At 39.7% G+C, this 23725-nt stretch overlaps 3 protein-coding genes across 7 annotated transcripts in view; 2 read left to right on the forward strand and 1 right to left on the reverse strand.

The window, feature by feature from the left end:
* Window positions 1–5253, forward strand: part of LOC309393586 (prominin-1-A-like) — a 45772-nt gene extending 40519 nt beyond the window's left edge. For all 3 annotated transcript variants that reach the window (XM_081955947.1, XM_081955945.1, XM_081955946.1), the window contains exon 25: window positions 231–5253. In XM_081955947.1, the coding sequence (XP_081812073.1) occupies window positions 231–279 (49 nt within the window). In that variant the 3' untranslated portion in view covers window positions 280–5253. The remainder of the gene's footprint in view (window positions 1–230) is intronic.
* Window positions 5254–5851: 598 nt separating this feature from the next.
* Window positions 5852–9436, reverse strand: HPS6 (HPS6 biogenesis of lysosomal organelles complex 2 subunit 3). Its single transcript, XM_081955944.1, has one exon. The coding sequence runs from the start codon at window positions 8666–8668 to the stop codon at window positions 6224–6226; it is 2445 nt and encodes an 814-aa protein (XP_081812070.1). The 5' UTR covers window positions 8669–9436; the 3' UTR covers window positions 5852–6223.
* A 2198-nt stretch (window positions 9437–11634) lies between these two features.
* ARMH3 (armadillo like helical domain containing 3) overlaps window positions 11635–23725 on the forward strand; it is a 148955-nt gene continuing 136864 nt past the window's right edge. Inside the window, exons 1-9 of one of the 3 annotated variants that reach the window (XM_081956429.1) lie at window positions 11676–11781; window positions 13445–13524; window positions 17092–17210; window positions 17434–17490; window positions 17608–17754; window positions 18444–18551; window positions 19366–19458; window positions 20928–21002; window positions 21876–21962. In XM_081956429.1, the coding sequence (XP_081812555.1) occupies window positions 17109–17210; window positions 17434–17490; window positions 17608–17754; window positions 18444–18551; window positions 19366–19458; window positions 20928–21002; window positions 21876–21962 (669 nt within the window). In that variant the 5' untranslated portion in view covers window positions 11676–11781; window positions 13445–13524; window positions 17092–17108. Of the gene's footprint in view, window positions 11782–11879; window positions 11939–13444; window positions 13525–17091; window positions 17211–17433; window positions 17491–17607; window positions 17755–18443; window positions 18552–19365; window positions 19459–20927; window positions 21003–21875; window positions 21963–23725 lie in introns of those variants that run through there. The other 2 variants (XM_081956430.1, XM_081956431.1) reach the window with 2 other exon arrangements.

Genomic DNA, 23725 nt, shown 5'->3' on the forward strand with positions numbered 1-23725 from the left:
CAAATAATGCTTGGGATGATGTGAAAAAGTAGTGTGTGGTATATTTATCAGGGTAGAGAGTATTTTTAAAGCCCCATCTTATCGCATGAACCAACAGTGAGGGACCAAGAGCTGCCAAACAACAACAAAATCTCTAAAGCTTCCTATTTCCAAATCATCAGTACCCTTATTGCGGCTTTCCAACCATCAAGGTTCAATTTTCTTAATTTCTTCTTCTTTTCCCATTACAGGTCAAGGCAAAACATGTTCAAAATGCCCCGGCCTCAGCTGAAGAAATAACATTTCCTTTTTCAACATTCCGGCTCTGAGCAGCTATGAATGCAACAAACAATGGTCAAGAGAATTCTTGGGTTTCTCTTGACATTGTGCAGTGTGTGGATCTTTGCCACATTTTTTTCCTGAACAAGTTTGTAAGATGGCAACCACTTTTTCCCTACAAGAGAAACTACTGTGCCATAAGCCCTGTGACAGAGAATTGTAGTTTGGCTGTACACTCAGTCTATGAAGAGGGCTCCGCCCTACTCTAGAGATTAGGTTTGCAGTCTTTATGCTGTCCATTTAACAGGAAAAAGCCCCGATACTCAAGGGGCTCCATAGTGATATCACTGCATTCTACTGAATTACTATACAGACCCCAATATATAGCAGAGCATCTTCACAGTAATTCTTCTGACCCTCAACAGATTTAGAACTCTTTGTTAGATTAAAATGAATTGCAAATAGTGCCTTCTGGATCTACTCCATACCTACTTTAAAGGTTGATATTCTGGAAGAGAAATCAAATATGAGCCATAATGAAATACTACTGAGCATTTCCAAATCGGGAAGAACGAATTGCCTTAAATTTTATCTACAGCACTTTGCAGATTTTGTCTTGTACTTCAGTCTATCATTGCAATCTAGTCATGTATGTTTTTCTCTTTCCCTCTTCCTCACATTCTCCAATAATTGATGTGCATATTTTGGGCATTTATCCTCTCCCCAATATTATACCAAATAATATTGAATCATGAATTTATTTTGTCAGAAACGTGATACCCTCATGAGAATGGGGAAAGTTCTCTCACGAGATGAATAGTAATATTTATTTAAAAATTAATCATAGAAATGAATGCATTTAGATTAATGCAAAATGAAGATGACTCCAATAATGAAAGATGATACTATAAATCATTTGGAAGAGGAACATCATGAGGATTCTACTCCTTTCAGATTAGTCTTGCCTGACACTCCAGACGTATGACATAATTCCGAGTCAGCATTGGAAATTTGAAGTTTAGGGAGGGACTGGATTAGTAGCAGAAAATACAGGTAGTCCTCAACTTTTAACAATTCACTTAGTGACCGTTGAAAGTTACAATGGCACTGAAAAAAGTGACTTATGACTTTTCACTTATGACCAATTCAGCATTCCCCTGGCTACGAGATCAAAATTCAGACACTTGGCAACATATTTATGACAATTGCAGTATCCTGGGGTCATGTGATCACCAATTGTGACCTTTTGACAAGCCGAGTTAATGGGGCCACCAGATCCACTTAACAATTGTGTTTCCAGTTTAACAACCGCAGTGTTTCACTTAACAATTGTGGAAAGAAAACTCATAAAATGGGGCAAAATTCACTTAACACCTGTCTCCCTTAGCAACAGAAATTTTGGCCTCAATTGTGGCTGTAAATCGAGGACTACCTGTAATGTTTTTAATGATTTACAGACCTATTAATTCAAAGTATAGCTCATAAATTAATTGCTGGTCCGAATGTAACATTACAAATATTTTACTTCAAAGTATTAAATATTAGGATAGTAGGTATCATTTGTTACTTGACTTTTTATTGTTCAATTTCCATATACAACTTTTAAAAGAATTTAATTTGTATTTATAATAAAATTTAAATCAGATTCCCAGCACAGTAGCAGAAACATTTTTATGTGCTTTCCACCTTTTTGCATTACATTTTTCTTGCTCCAGAAAGAGCAATAGGAACATTATTTTTCCTTCTGCTTCTAAATTAGCTTTTAGAAGAATGTGTGAAGAATGACTTAAAGCAACAGTAATCAAGGAAAAATGAAAACTTTACATGAAATAGGACATTTTCTTATCTCACCCAGATATTGGGGGTGGGGGAGTGGCTCATATTTGCACATTTTCAGAGCAAAGAACATGCAGTCATAGTTTAATGTACAGTACACATTCTCACTTTTACTCACTCACTGTCAGGATATCATTAAGACTGATTTTCTTCTAGCAAATTATCCACAACTCCATTTCTTTCTTTTCTAAGGGCGTTATGAAAACCTACAATATATGGGGAGCAATTCAAGATGATTGTTATGCTATCACTGACAGTAATTGTTCCTAGCAGTTTCTTATTTAAATTATGTCTTATTTTCACGAAGTTTGATAAATATATTTTCAGTTGCCTGGATTACATGATTTCTATTATATAATAAATTTTATTTGATTCTACGAAGGAGGAGGACTGGTAAAGACTAATCTAGAGTGAAAATAATTACACCCCTCCCCTCCCCACTTTACCAAGAAAGATACTTGAATCTGTATACATGGTTTTGCTTCTCATTTGAATGAATATAATTATTTTTATTGGTGTATTGTTTGTCTTTCATTTGTAAATTCAAGGAAATTACATTGTTCATGGCTTTTATAGGATTTGAGGTAGGCCTTGGATACTTAGCATTTATCAATTGCTGTTCCCCAAGAATGAGGCCCACCAAACATGGCATCTCGCTGTTAATGGAACTGCAACGTTAAATATTAACATAAATCAAGAACAAATCACCATGAAACCAGCTTTGGACCTTGCTTGAAAACCAGCTGGCTGCCCCTGGCTGCTACAGTATAAGAAAGAAATCTGAGGTGGTCAGGAAGCTATGTTTTGTTGGACTCAAAACATTTTTAATTAATAAACTATAATTTCAAATGCTGCTATTAAATATAATTTTGATGTATTTTTGCAATGGTGTGACAAATGCTTATTCAACAGGAATACCTGCCTCAAAATTCAATGGCTGACCAAGCCAGAACATTCACCAAGATAGCTATTCCATCAAATTAATATTTATAGGCTGACACATTTAAGATACAATTACATGTCCTCTTGATGTTTTGCACTCCCAACTTCCCTCCCATCATATTATGAAAGCCAACTTAAGGTGAATTCATGATCCCTTAATAATATTTGAATTCAGTCTTAATCTATTCTTCTCTGAACATTCCAGTTGGGTAATCTAAAGGCAGGTATATTCCCAGTTTTATAGAAGCTGGGAAGTTAAGATCACAGCTCTTATGCTATGACTCAATAGACAAAGAGAAACTGCTAACAGTTTGCTTGCTGTAATTTTTCTTCCCACACATTTGTTTTCTTAGCTGACCTTCTTCCATGTCAGACTATGAATTATCTACTAGTGTTAGTCCCCATTCACAAGAGATTCAGATTGAATTAACAAAAATACTATAGAACCATGATGGCGAACCTATGGCATGTGTGCCAGAGGTGGCAGGCATAGCCCTCCCTGTGGGCGTGCCTTTGCCAGCTGCTCTTCTGATTTTCGGCGTGTACGTAAACGCCGGCCAGCTGGTCTTTGTGAGTGCCGGAGGTACTCAAGACAGGCATGGCAGAAAGCATCCAGGCAAATCTTAATGTTGCTTACCCTTTCATTCCTACTTCACGAGAACAAACATCCAGCCACTGTTTGAAGTCCAGCACTAGTAAACAACCCATTTGTTTGTAGAGTAGAAAGAACCTTGCCTCTTTATAATCAAGAGGGGCTCCTAGGGCAACGCCGGAGGCCCCCCCGCAGCCGCCGCCAATCCAGGGGACCCCCAGCGAGCAGCCCCTATGGCAGGGCACCCCTTCAAGGCACCCTGTGCCCCCCACAAGCCGAGGGGAGCCCACCAAGAGAGCACAGGGCGGACAAACACGTCCGTCGTTCTCAACAACCGGAAGCAGAATCTTGGAGGTTTTTGAAGAATGTCACCTATAGAAAGCAAAAGTATTGTACATTTGGGATGGCCAGTTTGATGTGAGCCAAACGTTTTGTGTTCTTTCATCACCTACACCTCCCTTGTTTGCTTCTAAAGTAGCTCTTGGGTTTCCCTACATGTCTCTCTTTTACTCCAGAAAGTGGAAGCTCAGAGCTGGAAAGAAAAAATATTTGCTTTACACTAAAACCCCCAGATCGCCAAGGCAATGAAGAATACTCAAGCCTAATCAATAGATACATTAGCTTTCATTCATGTTTTTCAGATATCAGGGCAGGGTCCTGTGTAACCAGAGAGCCCTTTCCTGCTAAACAATCACTAAGAAAACTTTCCAAGCTGTAGGGCGGGCAACAGAATTACAGCATAAACAAACAGTAGACAAACTACCTGCTCACAGCCATCTTTTCAAAATGGGTGGAGAACCTATGACCCTTCTTAATTTCTAACATTTCTGAGTCTTAATCAAATTGCTTGGGAGTCCAAAGATTTCAGCAATTTTGTGAGGGCTTCAGAGTCTCCATCTCAACAGTTTTCACATGTATCCCATTGGCTTTTAAATCAAAAGTTGGCAGCAAAGCAGCTGTTAAAATCATTATAAAACAGAGAACTGAAGTAAGATAGCCCTTGCTTTTATTCAACAAGCGACCTCCTTTTTGGATCACATCAGGGAAAACATTCATTTTTTTAAAATGATCCTGTCAGTTTCATGAGAATTAAAACAATGCTGTATCACCACCTACACATGGTAAAATATTCATGGTTAGATCACTTAAGGCAGGGGTGTCCAAACTTGGGAACTTTTAAGACTTGTGGACTTCAACTCCCAGAATACCCCAGCCAGAATTCTGGGAGTTGAAGTCCATAAGTCTTAAAAGTTCCCAGGTTTGGATACCCCTGACATAAGGATTCCTCTATTTTTCTTAAATCTATGTAGAAAAAGACCCTATCATTATACATGTAGGACATGAAGGATGCCAGAAATTGCAGCATAGCAATGTTTGTAAGACGAAATGTCTCCATCCCTGATAGGGCTATTTTTACTTAAATGGAAAAGAAGAATGGACTAATAAAACATTGTCAGGAGTTATATTATAATAGCACTTTGTTTGAAGTCTTGCCATTTTAAAGCAAAGAAGAATTTGCTTAAATATGAAATGCAGCATTAGAAGAATTATACTTTCTTACAAAGAAACATAGCATACATTATTATAATGAATCTTTTCCACTTCTCTAAAAAGCAAAAAATAAAGGCCCCTGAGGGGACAAAGGTGTGCATAGATAAAGACAGTCAAAACAGCGGGGCTTCCCCTGCTTAAGGTAAATATTGCTTAAATCTGTGATACACCTGAGGAGTGATTATTTTCAGAGAAACAGCAGCTGCTGATTACATTTAGGGAGTTTCAAAGCTTTAAGAGGAAGTAAGTCTGGTAAACGAAACTTTTAGACTTAGTATCAAGAATGTTTTCTCTCCTCGCAAAATAAGAGTTTAGAGAAATCTTCTCCAACCTGATTTCTTCAGATGCTTTAGACCAGGGCTGTCAAACTGGCTGCATCAGGATGTGTCAGGCATTGGCCACGCCCACAACCGATTTAGCGAAGGGGAAAAAAGTCTCAATATGTCACGTGACGCCACCATGATGACCCGAGTTTGACACCCCTGCCTTAGACTATAATAATCAACCCCTTATCCACATAACAGCCTTGGAGGAAGACTACTTCTGAGTACAAAAGAACACTGCTACTCCTCAGTGAAAATCGTATACAAATACAGTTGATGAATGCAGATTGGCATGCTATCAATGTCAAAGTCCCATACTATTATTCATGAAGGGACAGGAGTACATCAGTAGTGACATTTCAAATTTTACTGAAACAATTGTTATTTTAGATATGCAGCCGTCCCCAACTGATGCCCCCCAGATGTGCCAAAAATACTGTACAATCCAGAATTCTCATTTTGAGAATTATGATCCCAATGTGTCTGAAAGGTTAGGGAAGAGATGCCTTTATTTACCCTCGTTTAAAGATATAAAATGTTTCCAATCCTTCCTAGAAGCTCTACGCTGTTCCAAACAAAGTCACTGACAATACATGATTCTGTGATTTAACTTTCTACTTTAGCTGGATGAGCTTGGAATATAAAGATTGCAGGTCCTGATTTTGCAGAATCATTTTTTAAATACCAGGTTGCTTGTTCTAATCCTGAGACAATAAAAAAACTATGATTGGTTTTGAAAGAAGGTTAGATTTTCCTGGGAACCTGCTTTCGAAAGAGACTGATGCTTCCTGGGTGGTGTTGGTGGGGGAAAAGATGAGACCTGTAAGACATGTCCAAAAATTTCATTCTGGGATGTTTCACTTTGTGCCAGTCTGTACAACAGTGGTTTGAGCAGGGCAATAGTAAGTTGGGATGATCCATCTTGTGCAAAAGGAAATGGTTTGAGCTCTACTGATGCTAGGTGTCGTTGAATAATGCTCAGGACATCAGTGGCACTCATATCTGCCGGGCAAAGCTCCCACAACTTGTCCAAATAGGGGTCCAACGCCCGGTGCCGGGAAAACTCCCCCAGGAGATTAATAAAAATCTCTTTGTTTAGCAAAGGGCTCAACAAGGAGAATTTCTCTGCTGTCTCCATCACATGCTGCCATCTCCCACATTGGATAAGGAGTTCCATGGCTTGGAGGATTGCTTTGGGCCTCTGGCTACAGAGCAAGAGCTCAATTTCCATTTCTCCATTTGCTACTGGACATCTAGCACACCTTGGCAGTACAGCCAGTGCTCTCTTATACAGAGGCACACCGCCCTCAGGCCCTTCTTTGCTTTTGTAAGTCCAAGACGCACCCAAATATTGCTGGGAGAGCTCCACAAAGTGAGGCAACCATTTAGGCTTGAACTCGAGAAGTGAAAGACAGACAAGTTCAAAGGGGAATACTCCATTTGGAGGGCTTTCTTCTTGCTTAGTTTGGCTAGGAGCAGCTCCCCACAGAATTTTTTTCCATACATCTGGAGTGGCTCTAGCTACCAAAATGCCATCCCTGTTCTCTTGTAGCTGGAGATGGTTCTGGATAGCTTTCCAGAAAGCCCCAGGGAAGGCAGTGAATATGACATTCAGGTATGCCAAGTTCTCTCTGTTCAAGTCCAAGTGTAGAAGGCGGCTAAGTTCTTGCTCCACCAGGGCTTCACCATAGCTCTTGACCTCACTTTCTGAAGCTTGAACCACACACAACTTGAGGGACTCCAGATCTTGATAGTTCTGCAGTTCTAATTGCATTGTGCCCAGGAGCTTGGTATAAGATTCTGGGAGGGCCCTGAGCTTTTTTCTTCTGGGATCAAGACTATGGCACAGGATGGAAGACAGTGCAACAGGAGCCTGAAACATGCCCCCCTTCTTCAGTTTCTCCACAGTCAGTTGCGAACTACTGAGACTCCGTCTTTGATAGTATATGCAGGCTTCTTCAAACACCACCTGAACCAGGTTGGATTCAGACTGGCGGCCTTGATCTGAGTCTGAGAAGTCAAGGGTGTAAATGCCATCCTGAGCAAGGAGCTGGATTTCTTCGTCTATGGTAGGCGAGTCCAAAAAGTGTACTCTTTCAGTGCTCAGGGCTTTGCTTTCTATCAGCTCTCTACTGTTCAAATCCACAAGATAAAGAGTATCCTTCAGCAAGCAAGCCAGGATGTCCCCAAATACCTTTAATTGGACCTGCTCTCCTGAAGACAACATTTCTCCTGCCAAGTCAAAGACAGGTCGCCAGACACCATTAGGTTGGACTCCCTGGATGGTGCCCGTTCGCGTGATCAAGAGCAGTTCTCCACAACTGGATAGGGCACAGCTGTGAACAGCCAAATCTTTCATGGATTCCAAGAATCCCACATAACTGAGCACTAGCTTTTTGAAGTCCATATCGCTGCCTGCATGGGAGGCTTTTATGGAAAAGCAGGGACCGCGTGGCGCAGCAATAACAATATCAGCCATTTCAGGTCGCCAGATGAGGACAAACTTGGCTATCCTTGAGAAGGTGGATGGGGTGGGGACAAGGAAGACACCAGAGGGTTTGGCCAAGACTTGGTAAACAGGGCTATTGTGCAAGATAACCCTGAGAGGGCTCAGCTGGATACCCTGCTCTCCAACCTGAAGGCCTCGGACACAAATACAATATTGGAAGGCTCTTCTCTCAGGAGTCGGCTGAGCATCCAAAGGAGGCCTCTCTTCACACCAAACGAGCTGGTCCTCCAAGCTGCAAATGGAGACAATCCGAGCACGGGCTCCATGGCACAGTTCCAAGCTCTGCAGCAAGTGCCATCCGGCAGTGGGCACAAAGCGCCAGATTTCAGTCCTGCCTTGCTCCCAAATGACAGCCAACACCCAGGGGACAGCAGCAGTTGGGCTCTCCAGAAAAAGCAGCTCCACCACTGGGGGCTGATGCGGCTTCCAGGTCTTCTCCAGGTCTCCTCCATCCAGCCCCAGGCGCTGAAAAGCCACCAGTCGAGGCTGGGAGGCCGGCTGGTTCCACAGGAGAAGCAGATGATGCTTGTCGGGGCTGGTTAGGACGCGGCTGGGAGGCTCCCCGGCACGACGCTGATCCAGCAGCTCCCGCAGCCAGCGGCCTCGAGCATAGTCACTCCAGTCCGAGACCTGCCGAAGTTCCACCGCTCCCTTCATTTCGGGACGTCCCGACTCCCGAGCGGCTGCCGATCACATAGGGCCGGCCGGGCAAAAGGCTGACGAGCTGTGCTAGGCCAAACTTCACCGACCCACCGAGGTTTCTTTATATCCCGGCTTCTTGCAGCGGAGAGAAGAAACTTGGCCCTCGCAAGTCTCTCCGCCGATTCTAGCGCTCCTGGATCTGCGTTATTGCGCGCTCCTTTTTCCCTCCCCAGAAAGACGTATAAGCAATTCCACTCCTTTCCCTCCAGCCTTTAACCCCCATTCGCTTTTCAGTAGCCTCAGCCGAAGCTTTCAAAGCCCGCTCTTTCCACGATGCCGCGCCCAGCTCGCTATTCCCATGGCCCCTTACGGTTCCGGGCTCCAACTCTCATACGCCGGGAAGTCTGCGTTGCCCTCTTCTCTCTCTCTCTCTCGTTCACACGAGCGCGGAATTCCGCTTGAGCTGCTCGGGCTCAGAGGGTGCGTGGCTGTTCCTAGGCGCCTTCGCTCTCCCGGAACAGGCCGAACGCCAGGCACTCCGGCTCGCTCTAGCCGTTTCTTCCGCAAAGCAGCACCCAAGGGAATCCGCCAGCCCCTCCGCCGCTCAGAAGTAAACCAGCGCCGAATTCCTTATTGCAATCACGAGGCCTTTGGTTTCCGGACTGAGGCACTCCCCCTCCGGTACCTCGGCACCAAATCCGAACTCCCGGCCGTTCTTCCACTTCCGTCCCTGCCAGATGAAGTTAAAACCTGGCCTCCCCAATTAAGCTGCCTTTTCGTAGCCAAAAGGGGCCGGAGGAAAACGAGCACTCTTTTTTTTTGAGTTAAAGGGACGGTGCGTCGGTGGGCGGGGAAGCACCGACCGGGCACATATAGGTTGAGGGGCGCTTTATTGTTAAATCAACAGAAGTCTTTAGATCAAAAGGAGAAAAAAATAAACCTTCCCCTCAACTAAATCTCCCGGATTAATTAAATCTAGACTCCGAAAATTAGTAATGCCATCCCAGATGCAGAAACAAATTACCAAGAAGGAAGATTTGGATTACGTGCAAGTTTTGGGATCTGCTGGGGAAAAAAATCCTGTTTTCTACCGGCATCTTAAAATGCTGGCTAATGACATTTTTCTTCAAAAGTATGCATAGCACTGCTGCTTTAATTGCACTCAAGATTAACAGGTTTTCCTCTTTATAACAATTGCAGTATATGTGCTTCACTGTAGCCTCTTTTCAAGACAATTAGATTAACAGGAAACCGGCTTTAGCATACAGGTGGTCCTCGATTTACAGCAGTTTGTTTAGTGACTGTTTGAAGTTAACAACGGCACTGAAAAAAGTGACTTGTGATGGTTTTTCACTTATAACTGTTGCAGCATCCCCTCGATCACGTGATCAAAATTCAAATGCTTGACAATTGACCCACATTTATCATGATTGCTGTGTCCCAGTCATGTGATCTCCTTTTGCACCTTCTGACAAGCTAAGTCAATGGAGATTCACTTAACAACTGTGTTCCTAACTTAACAACTGCAGTGATTCCCTTAACAATTGTGGCAACAAGAGTCATAAAAATGGGGCAAAACTCACTGAACAAATTTCTCACTCAGCAATATAAATTCTTGGGTCAATTGTGGTCGTAAGTCGAGGACTATGTGCATTTTCAAAAGTAGTACAGGTAGTCCTCAATTTATAACAGTTCATTTATTGACTGCTCAAACTTGCGACAACACTGAAAAAATGTGACATTACTGTTTTGCACAGTAATGGTCATAAGTGTGAAAAATGGTCATCATTTTTTTCAGCGTCATTGTAACTTTGCACTGTTGCTAAGCGAACTGTTGTAAGTTGAGGACTACCTATATAGGATTCATCTGCATTCTTCAACTCATTTACCGGTACTTATTAAGAGTGCTCTGCTGAAATTACCATGTTTTGAGAGACAATGGAGGTGCAGACAATTGATTTGCCATTGTGTGCTGGCTTTATGGCCTGTTTTGTCCCATGAAACGGTTTGCTTTTCCCCTCCAATGAAGCATGAGAGATGGAAGGACAAAGCCAATGGGAGGTCAAACAGAAGCACCTGGATTTACTGACTTCTTGTTTTGCTAACCAGCACAGAAGTGTCAATGCGCCTGCAAGCAACAAAGAGGGATAAAGATAGCTGGGTATAAAATATCCATACCCAGCAATGAAGAATGCATTCAGGCCACAATCTATTTTGGGGTGACTCTGGCCAAATAGATCATGACTGACACAGGTGGCTCAACTTTTGGATTCTCCGATTTCTCTGCATTTGATGCATTTGTAATCACTGGCCTGAAGAAGAGTTCTGAGAAAAAGGAAAACTTCTCTCTCCTGTAAGTAACATTTTGATTTGTCATAATGCCTTTGTCTTACTTGGCGTTTCCCCTCCTCCTCCAGATTTACCGATAATTCTGGGGAATTCAGAGCAGAATATTGAGATATGAATTGGGCCATTCCTTCAGTTTACAACAAACAGGAAACCCCATGCTATCAATTTGCCACTCCAAAATTACATGTTGGGTACACCACTAATTGACTACACACTGCTTGGCAGCTCCTAATGAATTTGACCATGTTAAGAATTACGCATTTTGTAAACCTACCACTCAAAACCAGCCCTTTACCACTGCTGTATAGTAATGAGATCCGTGAAATAAGGCCAGTTCGTTTCCCACAGGATAAAGGATCAGCTAATTAAAACCCGGATCATAGAATGGCTTAAAATCCCTACAGTGAAGTGCTGCTGAATCGATCTTTTTTGCTTTCTCTGGAAGAAATCCCATTGCATTGAGACTACCGGTACTTCGATGCCAGGGAAAAAAGTGTGTACCACAATTGCAATTGTTATTCTGCCTTTCCATCTATGCAACCCAAAAGATACTACCGACTAATTGCTCATTTGCATTTATAAGCCCGTAATGCATCTGCCAACAGTTGGCCTCTTCTCCGCAGCCCGCTCCCATTAGAAACTCTCCGGAAAGGGAATTCGCCAGGCGATCATAGGCTGAACCGAGCCGATCGAGGATTATGCGCCTGCGTGATCTGAAGAAGGTGGAGCCAAGGCTCTCTCCTCGACGCATGCGCTTTGAAAGGCATCGCCCCGCGCAGGTAACAGATATGATCCTTCCCCACCCCTCAAAATCCGGCCTTCCTTGTGCCCCGGTCGGTGCTCCAGCCACCCTTGCTGAGGAGAGCCAGGCGGGAGGGAAAAGCTGGGGCCAGCTTAGAGGGATCGATGGGATCGAGGAGGATCAGGGCGCAAAGTGTAATGAGGGTGGAGGAGAGGTGGGGGGAAGCGTTGCGGTGCACCTCGGCATTATTTCAGCAAAATGTGGGTGCTTGTGCCATGTTCGCGAGGAAGACAGCCCGTTTTCCTTTCTCAATTTCTGTATACTTAATTGTTAAGAAACTTTGCTGGGACGGAAAGAGGAAAACCTGGATTGTCTTATAGGTGCCATTGATGACACCAGCTTTAATCTGGGCTTCCAAACACTGTCATAATGTTTCTTCCCAGCAGTCTTGAACCCCATAAGCTCTAGCCAGGATGATCACTGATCAGAAATTATGGGAGTTGAAGTCCAGGCATATTCATGGATGTCAGGATACTTAATATACCTTCCGCTTTGAGGGGTTTATTGTGGGACCCCCTGGGTAACTGGCAGTCAGGATAATCACATCCCTAATTATTTCAGAGTAACAGCAGCAAAATAATTCTTCCCCCTCTGAATTTTGCTTGAAATGAAAGTTTACTGGATATAACTGAGAATATAAAGGACTCTGCTAAGTTCTGATACAGGGATAAAATAAATGCTTGGACCTTAACTCTGTTCATTCTAAGCCCATGCCTTTCCTACAGTGCTGCTGTTGATAGAGAATGAGGTTCTCATCAAAATAAAATATACATAAGTATAAATACTGCCCACTCTGTTATAAAAGATGAAAGATGTTTTGGAGGAATGCAAATCTGGAAGAATGCAAACTATTGGCCAGATACTTTTCTACTCACATGGTTCTATTTGCAGAACTGAATAATTTTACTTCTTTCTGTTCCTACATCTTTAAACATAATGCAGACTTTTCTCTCCTAATATAATTTGGAATGGAGTGTACATAAAGTACAAGTCACTTAATGAGGAATCAAAAGCTTTTTATTTATTCTTCAGAAGAAGAAACCAGATATTCTTATCAAAATATAGAATTTACTGTTTGTGATTGCTAATCACTCCATTCCCCCATTATTTATTTTTTAAGAGGGTGTAGAGTAGACCATATTTCTGCCTAGCAAATCCAGCCACACTGGCCTATTTATGTTTCATACAAATCCATGAAATATGGTTCACTAAAACTTGGTTCAAATAAGGAGAAGTGTGTTACATGAACACAAATATTAATATCCCCTTTTGAAAGTTGCAAATATGAGGGTAAAATAAGCCACTGTTCATAATAAATAGAAATTTAAATGCAGTTATATTGCATTTGAAAAGCAATGCTACTGAATCACCTTACATTGATTGCAAACTTGCCTGAAATTTGGTTTTCTATTTTGTTGGGGGTCTGGTACATATACTATGTTTTAAACTATGGCTTTAATTTTGTATGTTGCATTAAACCAGACACACGTCTTACACATAGTAACTGTATTTTTAGTTAATTTTATAAAAAAAATGTGGCTAAGCAAACCAGGACTTAGTGTGACATAAAATCCTACATTTTAATATAATGGAAATCGGTCAATATAATATTCTAAAGACACCAAACAATTTTACTGCAGGATTGGTAATGTAAAATGCGAAACTTTTATATAAGCCATTCTGAAGAACTGAGGAACAGCAGCCATTACAAGTAACCCTTGTAAGTATCATAAATAAGATTTGTTTGCATGTATGTGACTGATGTGCTGGATGTGAATCACTGTTGGATTGCTATCAATGTCTACCATTCTTCAAACATAGTTTTGCTTAATCATGCTAGTTTTTTCCATTAACTCTTCGCTAGTGTTCTATATACACATAGATATACACCCACACACTTCAATTTCTCTATTTTGAAGACGTAATAAGGACAGGCTGTTGGAATTCCAGATGGAGAAATCTGAGAATTTGAGCTACTGAAGGTTTAGAATGGTGGATGGTTAAGTTTTAAATATTGATCATTTAAGAGTTGAGTTTTTCAAACCATACCTTAAGGCAAACTGAATTACAAGAAAACAACAGTTTTATATGTAATTTTTCCTTTTATTTCCTGTTTATGCAATAGATGCTTCAAAGAGAGTCATGGTGTCATAAACTTTTATTGTGACCTAAGATAATCAAAGAATCAAAAATGGATTTTACTGAAGATAGCAGTGTTACAGTTGGAATTTGTATTGTTGAAAAGTACACCAGTCAGGATTTTTTTAGAGTGGGATGGTGGAGGTTTTTTTTTTTTTTACCTTAATACTTAATTCGGTAATAACTTCCCTCAGAAGAAAATAATTTGATACTCTGTTTCTGTAGATACATTCATTGTTGTAGATTTTAGGATGAGACATAAATGCTCTTTGCTCCCTTTCATTACTGGGGAGTGGCTTTATGACTTATTTTGAGATACTTCTTTGAGATATTGCTCATATTAATTGTTTTTTTTTGTTTCTTCCAGTTAGTTATAAAGGTAGTCCTCGACTTAATGACCAGTTGCTTAGTGACTGCTCAAAGTTATGACAGACCCTCCTCCCACAACCGCCCCCCCCCCCCTTACATATGTCCAGGTTTTGACATTATGGCTGCTACAGTGTCCCTACAGCAGGCCATATAATTCCATCCTGGAAGTAGGTGCCGTTTTGGAGCAGCTGGAATTTATTGAGGCTGTTTGCAACTTGGTGCCTTCTTCTGGGGCAGAATTGTTGGGCCTCTGCTGTGTACGAAGGCTGCACAGTGCAGCAGGCGCTTCCAGAAGGAGATCTAGAATAAAAGGCAAATGACCAATCAAGGATGGGGCTGTGTGAAGAGGAGGGAATGGGACCCAGTGGGATGGAAAGCAGGCCCAAGGCCTATAAAACCAGCAAGTAACTAGAAAGTAATGATAGTATATGAATTGACTAACCTGCCTGAAGTCATCCAATACATACTATAACAATATGCTCTTTATTGCATATTCCATTTCTGAGTTTTGCAGAAAATAAATCTCTGGGTGATGGTCTGAAATGGATGTTAGCCCCACTGAGAAATTTACCAACTAGGATTGTTGTACTATTTATTCTTTTTTAAAAGTAACTTGCATCTTTAGTTGCAGAATTAATTGTTAAAGTTTATAGGCACTGTAGCATACTTTGTAATATCTAGGCTGTTCAATATATTATATATAGTAACTGGAGATAACCGCTTGCCCTTCTGCTTTATTGCTACATTAACACAGGTGATTGGATGGGAGTTATGATAGAAAATCCAAGGAAGGGGGATCAGTTTTAGCATTGGGTGAATTGGGGCATTCTGAGCCACTTGGTTTATTATCTTTTATGCACTAAAGTACATCTTTAACAACACTGAGTAGTTCCCAAATAAACTTTACATGTTAACTGTAGTTTATCACAATATGCACACCTGGAAAAGTGGACAAAATTGGCTCTGTGCATGTGTAGGATCTTTACATTGTTCAAGATATACCTACGTGCTGGCTTATGGACAATAATTTATATGTAATGGAGTCGAAGATACAATGCAAAGTTTTATTTATATTGAACAACTTTTCAAATGCATGTGCATTACTAAGAATCCTACAAAATATTTACAGCCATTCATAATGTTAAAACAATATATGAAATATTTTTAATGGTGAAAAACATTTATCAAGTAAATAAAATGCTTAAAAAATATTCATTGGTTAGTACAAGATGGCAAAAGAGAGACTACCTGAATTACATTGGATGGACAATTCTACAGTTTGGTTATTCCAGTTAGAATAGACTTTCTTCTTATTCTACCCTATCAGGTCACTACCACGGAGAAGTCAAAGAGCCTTCTATGAAATCCTAGAAATTGGATAGCTGTTATGGGAAGAAGAGTTCTATCCAAATGTGGATTAAATTAATTTTCCTGTAGGTTGGACATATATCTAGCCTAGAATGTAGGCTAGTCATCCAAATGACCTCTACCTGCTGTGATTTGGGAAAGGCATTAAGCTTGGCTTTTTCTTAGGGACAGATGTGGCTGTTCCGAGGCTCTTCCCTTTTCCAATGAGGTGTCTGTTTAATAGCATTTTATTGCTCCTTGGTGTGTCACAAAGTTATTGTTACTCTCTTGTTTTAACCTTCTTTAAGCATGATGGCTCCTTACCGATGGTATTGATTTGAGTAGCATATAAACCCAGTTAAATAAAACAAGATAAAATATCTGTTTTTTACTTGGGATGAGTGATTATTAACCTATTAGGACTAAGCCTTATTTGGAGACCACTACAATGTGATGATTCTTATGTACATTTCACGATTTCATTGGTGAAATGAAAAATAAAATGTATACTTAAATGAGCTACAGTTATTCTCTGAGCTACATGGGTGGGTAGTTGAGTTTTCATGCGATTTTCTTTTAAGTCATGCAAATGCTTCACACAAACTTGTTTTCTGCAGAAAAAATGCACACATTTCCCTCGTGATTCTTCATTGCAAGTGAAATAACAAATACACTGTATAACAACTGTCAACATTAAGTACTCTATGTCTACTTTTTTGGATCTGTAAAACATATGTATTGTATGTATTTTAGTGAGCTTTTTTTCTATGTACCTTGCACTCCAGGTAGGAAACGTACGTCTTAAGTAGGCTAAGATCTATCATACTTTCTTTTTCCCTTCCGTTTAATCATGTCCAATTCTTGGAGACTGCCTGGAGAAGTCCCTGCAGGTTTCTTGGAAAGGTTTTTCAGAAGTGGTTTGTGGTTGCCTCCTTCCTGAGAAAAAGTGACTGGCTCAAGGCCACCCAGCTGGAACTAAAACTCATGACTTCCCAGTTTCTAGCCTGATGCATTAACCACTGCACCAAACTGATTGTCATGATAGTTCTTACTGTATTATATAGTTAAGTATAGTATAGATTTTGATAAAAGAGAATATTTGTAACTCAGGGTTGAAATGAGGGTTGTTGAAGCTTTTTGAGCGTGGTTGTTTTGTTGCAGACATTTCATTACCTAAATTAGGTAACATCATCAGTGCTAGTGATGCTTGTTAGTTTCAGTAACTAACTAGCTAACACTAGCACTGCTGAGGTTACCTAGTTTGGGTAATGACACATCTGCAAGAAAACAACCAAGCTCAGAGACCACCAGAGACCCCTCACAGTAGGGGTTGCTTCTGAGAAATTGTAAAAATCAGGAGAAAGAAGAAAGAAGCAACTCTTGTGGAAATGTTCTTAGGATCGATTTCTCTGATGTCTACCATTTCTTTCAGTCCACAGGTTGTAAGCCATGGCACAATCTGAGAAAAAAGGTGGATTACTTCGGAAATCTTCATCTAGTAAGAAACCCCTGAAAGAGAAGGTTGTGTTAATGTACGATGAGATCTTCACAGTAAGCACTGGATTTATTTTTCTTTCATCATAACAGAGTTTGGTATTCTAGTATTATAACGTCTTGTAGTATGAATGAGAAGGAAGGCCAATGTTCCTTAATCAAACATTATCTTGGCGTGTTTTTACTTTCATGGGCAGACTGTTAACAATATCATGTAAAACTAAACTTGTTATCTTCAGCTTATAGCCATCACTGTAATAGTGATCCCATTTCCTTTCAGACAGAAGATCCCAGTAAATACAACCCTCGGTTTTGGGAGGAGCTCTTCCTCATGAAGGTAATAGAGATTGAACAAAATTCTTCATGTTTATTCTTACAATGATCAATTTCCAGTTTTTCTTGCCCTTCCTAAGCAATTCCACCATCAGCTTAAGCTCTACCTCTTGCCTCTCAGGTGAATTTGGAATATCTGGAAGGAAAGCTGGAATCTCTGGATGGTGAAGAGTTAATGAAGATAAAAGATAACATTAATTGCTTGTTCCAACGTTGCATCTGGGCGTTAGGAGAAGAGCATCCAATCAGAGTGGTCAACGCGTTACAGGTGCCATGAATTTCCCTTGGCTTCCATGAAACAAAACCTATTAACTAATAATCAGTTACGCTAGTGCTAATGAAGGAATTAGTCGGCATTATTGTGGTCAATAAAAGATCTTTTGGTTCAGTATGCTGAATCAGGCATCCCTTCTTAATTACTTTACCATCATAGGCAATGATAACATATTTTCCTTTTTTATTGTTAGATGATTCAGGAGAGCTTGATATGTTATACATTTTGATAAAATATCAGAAAGGAAGATAGGTGAAGCCAGTGGAATTCTTCTGCAAATGTCACAGTTTCTCTTAATGAGATATTTCCTATCTGCCTTTGGAGGTCTGGTTTTTGGTTTGCTTGTTGGTGGAAAAGAGAAAGTACAAATGAAGCTCTGGTCACATGCTATTGAATTTATGGTATTGAAATTCACTCTAAGTGATCTAGGGCAGGGCTATCAAACTTGTGACCCAGGGGCTGGATGTGTCACACACTGACCATGCCCATGCCCAGTTTAGCAAAGGGAAAAAGTCACAATAAGTCACGTGACATGAGTTTGACACCCCCGATCTACAGTATCATACTTTTAAAAACCCAAATGCCATAAATTTAAATTTCTGCATTGGTGATGGCAGTTTTCGCTGCCAGGGAGGCTTTGTCTCATAATTCCTGCATGCGTGATTTTGTGTTTTCTGCTGCAGACATTATGTGCTCTGATCCGTGGGGTTCATCAGAAGAACAAATCCACATCTGGCTTTGACATCATCAATATGCTAATGGGCTTCGACAAAGCTGAACTGTGCATGAAGGTGAGAGCTTGCTATATTGAAATAACGGGTTTTGTTTTCATTCTAATAACATGTGAATTAGTCACATGATGATAGGAAGCCATGGATTTGGGGGAAGGAGAATCCCATTTATCTTGAAAAGCCCACTGTGGCCTGAGGCTATTCTTCCTCCACTGTTCAATACTGCATTTCTCCTACTACCACAGAAGCAGGAGTGGGATGGAAGGAGGCATTGTTTCTGGTATGTTCCTGCACACAGAGAAAAAAGTTCCTTTTCCTATCACCCAGAGCTCAAAAGTTTTTTTCTCTAGCCCCCAGTCCTAAGAGACTAAATTTTCTTAGCTCCAAGGCAGAGAAAAGCAGTTCCACTTGGAGAAGAAAGTTGGCTTTATTTGATTTTCAGGCTAGATTTTCCTCATCCTTAACTTAAGTTGCGGGGTGCTGTTCAAAAATAGACATATATTCAGTTGGCAGAGTAGCTTGTGCATAGAATAACATGCTTCTTTCTCTTCCTAGCTTCCTGATAGCTCCTAATCTAGATACTGACAAAATGTATTTGGGCTGTGTCAAGGAAATAACAGAAAATTACAGCATGATATTAAGTAGCTTCTTTAACGATATATCAATACCACAGTGTAGCATATAGTTAGGTTCTTTAAACACAAAATAAATAATGAGCTTGACTTAATTATTTACCATCTATTGCATAAAATACTGTACGTAAAATAACCACAAAAAGGGATTCAGTACATCATAGAAGCACAGCAGTAGTGAAGGTTAAAAGCAACTTGAGCTTGAAACAAATTACCGGTATAATAACTTTTCTCTTTTCTAGAATCTGATGGAGAGTTTGGATGCATTACTTTGCGCAGAAGGCTCTGAAAGTCTCAAACGTTTGTGCCTGAGACTTTTGCTTTGTTTGGTAACTGTAAGTAATGTATAATGATTGGTTAACTCTAGAAAAGTATTTATTATGAAAATATGGAAAGTGTACTTTTAAACTATTATAAGCTGTTGAGTTATTGTGGTAATCAGGACAATATAGCAAGTTTTAAAAATAAATAAAACAATACATTTAACTTGCATCCTGCCAAATTCTTAGTGACCTTGGGCACTTAATATTTCAGCCTTCTAAATTAAGATTTTTTGAACTAACTATGGAATTAGATATATTCATGAGAGGCTCCCTTTTTTGCTTCACTTATACAGGTGTTTCCATATATAGACCTTACTTTAATGTGTTTAAATGAATGCATACAATATGAACTGAACACCCAACTTTGGTCATCCAAACCAAAAAGAAAATGGAAACAATTATGAAGAAAAAGAAGTGGGTGATAACTAAAGTGAACTAAAGCTAATGGAAGTATAGGAAGTTCAGCTTCATTATTATTAGACAGCATTCATGTGGTTTCAGCTCAATTGAATAACCTTTAGCATTTCCTTTGCTCATTGTTCAATAGTAGAAGATCTCTGCTGGCTTTATTTCCAATGTTAAGAATTGATCTCACTATTACCAAAGAAATGTTTCAGAGTTTGCTATTTAGAAAACATTCATAAGACTTAAGCCTGCAACAAATCATTAAGGAAAATTGTACCATGAAGGCAAAGTAAGCTTTCTACTAAACGACATATTTATCTGTATGGTGTTAAATGTGCCCAAAATCCATAATCTTGGGATAGCTTTGTTTGTTTGTTTGTTTTATTGGATTTATATGCCGCCCTTCTCCCAAAGGACTCAGGGCGGCGTACAACATTAAAAAACACACATCACAAAAGTTAAAAGGAAATTAGATAAATATCCAAAAAAAAACAAACCCAATTAATATGACAATAACATTTAAAAAATTAGATAAAATTAACAGGCCAGACCGGCTTGCTGGAAAAGCCAACTTTTTAGGGCACGTCGGAAGGACCAGAGGTCAGGAATTATGCGAAGCTCCGGGGGCAGCTCATTCCAGAGCGAAGGCGTTCCCACAGAGAAGGCTCTCCCCCTGGGGGTCACCAGCCGACACTGTCTGGCCGACGGCACCCTGAGGAGCCCAACTCTGTGGGATTGTACTGGACGGTGGGAGGCTACTGGTGGCAGTAGGTGGTCTCGCAGGTACCCTGGGCCTAAGCCATGGAGCGCTTTAAAGGTCATAATTAATACCTTGAATCGCACCCGGAAAACAACCGGCAACCAGTGCAGGCTGCCTAAAAGGGGTAGCAATATATATGTATGAAACACTTAATTTAAAGGACTCTTTACAGGAGAGTTTAATAAAAGATACAATTGAGAGACTGTCCCCCCCCAACTGTTAATCTTAATATGCACAGATTTATTGCTAGCAAGTGATAAGAGCGTGTTTGAATTATTTTGGAACTAAAAATCCTAATTTCTTTGATTTTACTCAGGTGACAGATAATATCAGTCAGAACACAATTCTGGAGTATGTGATGATTAATAGTATTTTTGAAGCTATCTTACAGGTAAATCTGCATTTTCCCCTCTATCTCTGGCTGCTAATCTGTGATAACGCATTTCTGTACATTGTGAGTAACCCATGGATTACATGCGTTTTTGGCTGCTTTGTTCTGCCTTCATTTGGGTAGGCATAATAGGAAACTAGAATAGAATTCTTAGGAGTAAGAAGGACAAGGCTTCTCTTCTGCAGTACTCTTGTAATATATATGTGTATGTATATGTATATGTATATTTGTATGTATATGTATATGTATATGTATATGTGTATGTATATATATATATATATATATATATATATATATATATATATATATATATATATATATATATATATATATATATATATATATATATATATATATATATATATATATATATATAAAATATACTATGTGGCTATGTTTCTATGAAGATCTTAGGACTGAAATGGTTGCCAACACGCTTGCTGTAACCATACATAGACTTTACCTTCATGTTGCTTAAATGCAAATGTGGGATAATTGAAAGCAATGAGGTAAAAGCAATTTTCAAATTGATAGGTTTTAAGAGCTCTTCATCTGGGTAATTTAATAATTTTGTGCAAGAGGAATCTCACAGGATATTGAATCTAATTTCCGAGAATTGGATGGGACATCTAGGACTATGCCCACTTGTTTATTTCCTCAAAACTGCTCATTATTTTTCATGCAAGAATTTAGTTTCAGTTTGTGATTTCTACATGAAACAAGATAATTTAGGTTTACTCCAAGCTTACAAAATTCATCTTGGACATAGGAAATTTTCAACTCATCACGCTACATGTTTTTGAAATCTCCCATCCATAGCTCCTTGAAATACATTGTTTTGATTAATCAAAGCTTTGCTTGTCTTATTTTTAGATCCTTTCCAATCTTCCCAGTCGCAGGGAACACGGTTATGAGGTCGTGGTCCTGCTTGCATTATTAGTGAACTACAGAAAGTATGAGGTGAGTGCTTGACATAGGATTGATCTGGTAAAGTTGTAAAACCAAAAAAACCTCTGGACAAATATTCTGTCTTTCCCTCAATGGAAAGAACTCTTGTTCTTGGTATCACACTGTTCCTTCATGTCCACATGAGGACTATTTCCAGCAGTAGTTTTATTTATTGGAGGCTTACTAAATGTCTTTGAAGCTCAGTGTGAAAAATAGCCCAAGCTCTTTCTTCCAGATTGGAGGTGATACTGGATTGGAGGTTGTTACCTTTTCTTGTTTCTTGAAAATACGTTATTACTGCAGAGTGGTCTCTTTCCTTTCTGGGATTCCTATTTGCTTGTTTTGGGTATGTTTCAGAACTACCGTAACAACATTGTATAGCAAAACATAACTGGAGAGAAGGATCATTCCCATCATTGTGTTATGTTTCACAAATATGAACAATCATACAAGTTATTGTATGAACTATACATATAAAGCTAAAATGAAACTAAAACTATACAACTAAAACATATGAAGAACGGTTGCAGGAACTGGGTATGTTTAGCTTAAGAGAAAGAAGGACCAGGGGAGACATGATAGCTGTGTTCCAATATCTCAGGGGTTGCCACAAAGAAGAGGGAGTCAGACTATTCTCCAAGGCACCTGAGGGTAGAACAAGAAGCAATGGGTGGAAACTAATCAAGGAGAGAAGCAACTTAGAACTGAGGAGAAATTTCCTGACAGTTAGAACAATTAATCAGTGGAACAGCTTGCCTCCAGAAGTTGTGAATGCCCCAACACTGGAAGTCTTTAAGAAGATGTTGGATAGCCATCTGTCTGAAATGTTATAGGGTTTCCTGCCTAGGCAGGGGGTTGGACTAGAAGACCTCCAAGGTCCCTTCCTATTGTATTGTATTGTATTGTATTGTATTGTATTGTATTGTATTGTATTGTATTACAATGGGAAATGAATCTACTCCTTTCCATAGATTAAAAATTGGCAAACAAGATGTAGATTGTTTCATTCAATTGATGGTGATAAAATATAGTCCCAAGGAGAACTGAGAACCTGTATCCTGGTGTTTAATGACAAAGTGGTTGTGCTATCATGTTAAAAAATAGGAGATATGCTTCTAACTATATTTTCTATATGTTTAAAAAATATTTTATAACATACATTGTGTGGGCCAGCGTTTGAAAATAATGTTCAAACTGTAGTTGGTTCAGAATGCAATGGCTAGTATGCCAATGAAACTAAACAGGTGTAGCAATATAACTCCAGCGCTTTGGTTACCATATTTGTTTCCAAGCCCAGTACAAAGTGATGGTTTTGATCTAGAAAGTTCTACATGGCTTAATCTCTGTGGATTTATAAAGTAATCTTTCAGCAAAGTAGATATGCTTTTCTCTGTGTTTTGACTGAGAGCAGATGGGGAAATTAAAAGATAGGGCCCTGTGGGAAGCCCTGCCACTCTGTGGAACAACATACTCCCAACAACAACAACAAGCTTAAAGCCCCCAACCTATTAGTGGCAAAGATTCCTTTTCCAGCTGGCATTTGATAGATGACAGGGGATACTACCTGGCTTACATTGATTTTGATTTATGTGACTTGGTTTGGCTGTTATGTTTGTTCATCTGAAGTTATTGTACTACATACATTTTAGCAAATTTTGAAAGTGAGCAGCATAGGATTAAATAAAACATAAGAAACTTTTTAATAAAATAAGTATTTTATTAAGTAGATAGAAATTTCCTTTCTCCTTTAGAAACAAATTTTAATCTGGAAATAA

The sequence above is a fragment of the Natrix helvetica genome, assembly GCF_964273705.1.
Source record: "Natrix helvetica genome assembly, chromosome: 5".
Classification (NCBI taxonomy): Eukaryota; Metazoa; Chordata; class Lepidosauria; order Squamata; family Natricidae; genus Natrix; species Natrix helvetica.

Excerpts from the sequence above, each read along its gene's own strand:
- HPS6 (XM_081955944.1), bottom strand. The coding sequence starts at position 8,668 with ATGAAGGGAGCGGTGGAACTTCGGCAGGTCTCGGACTGGAGTGACTAT.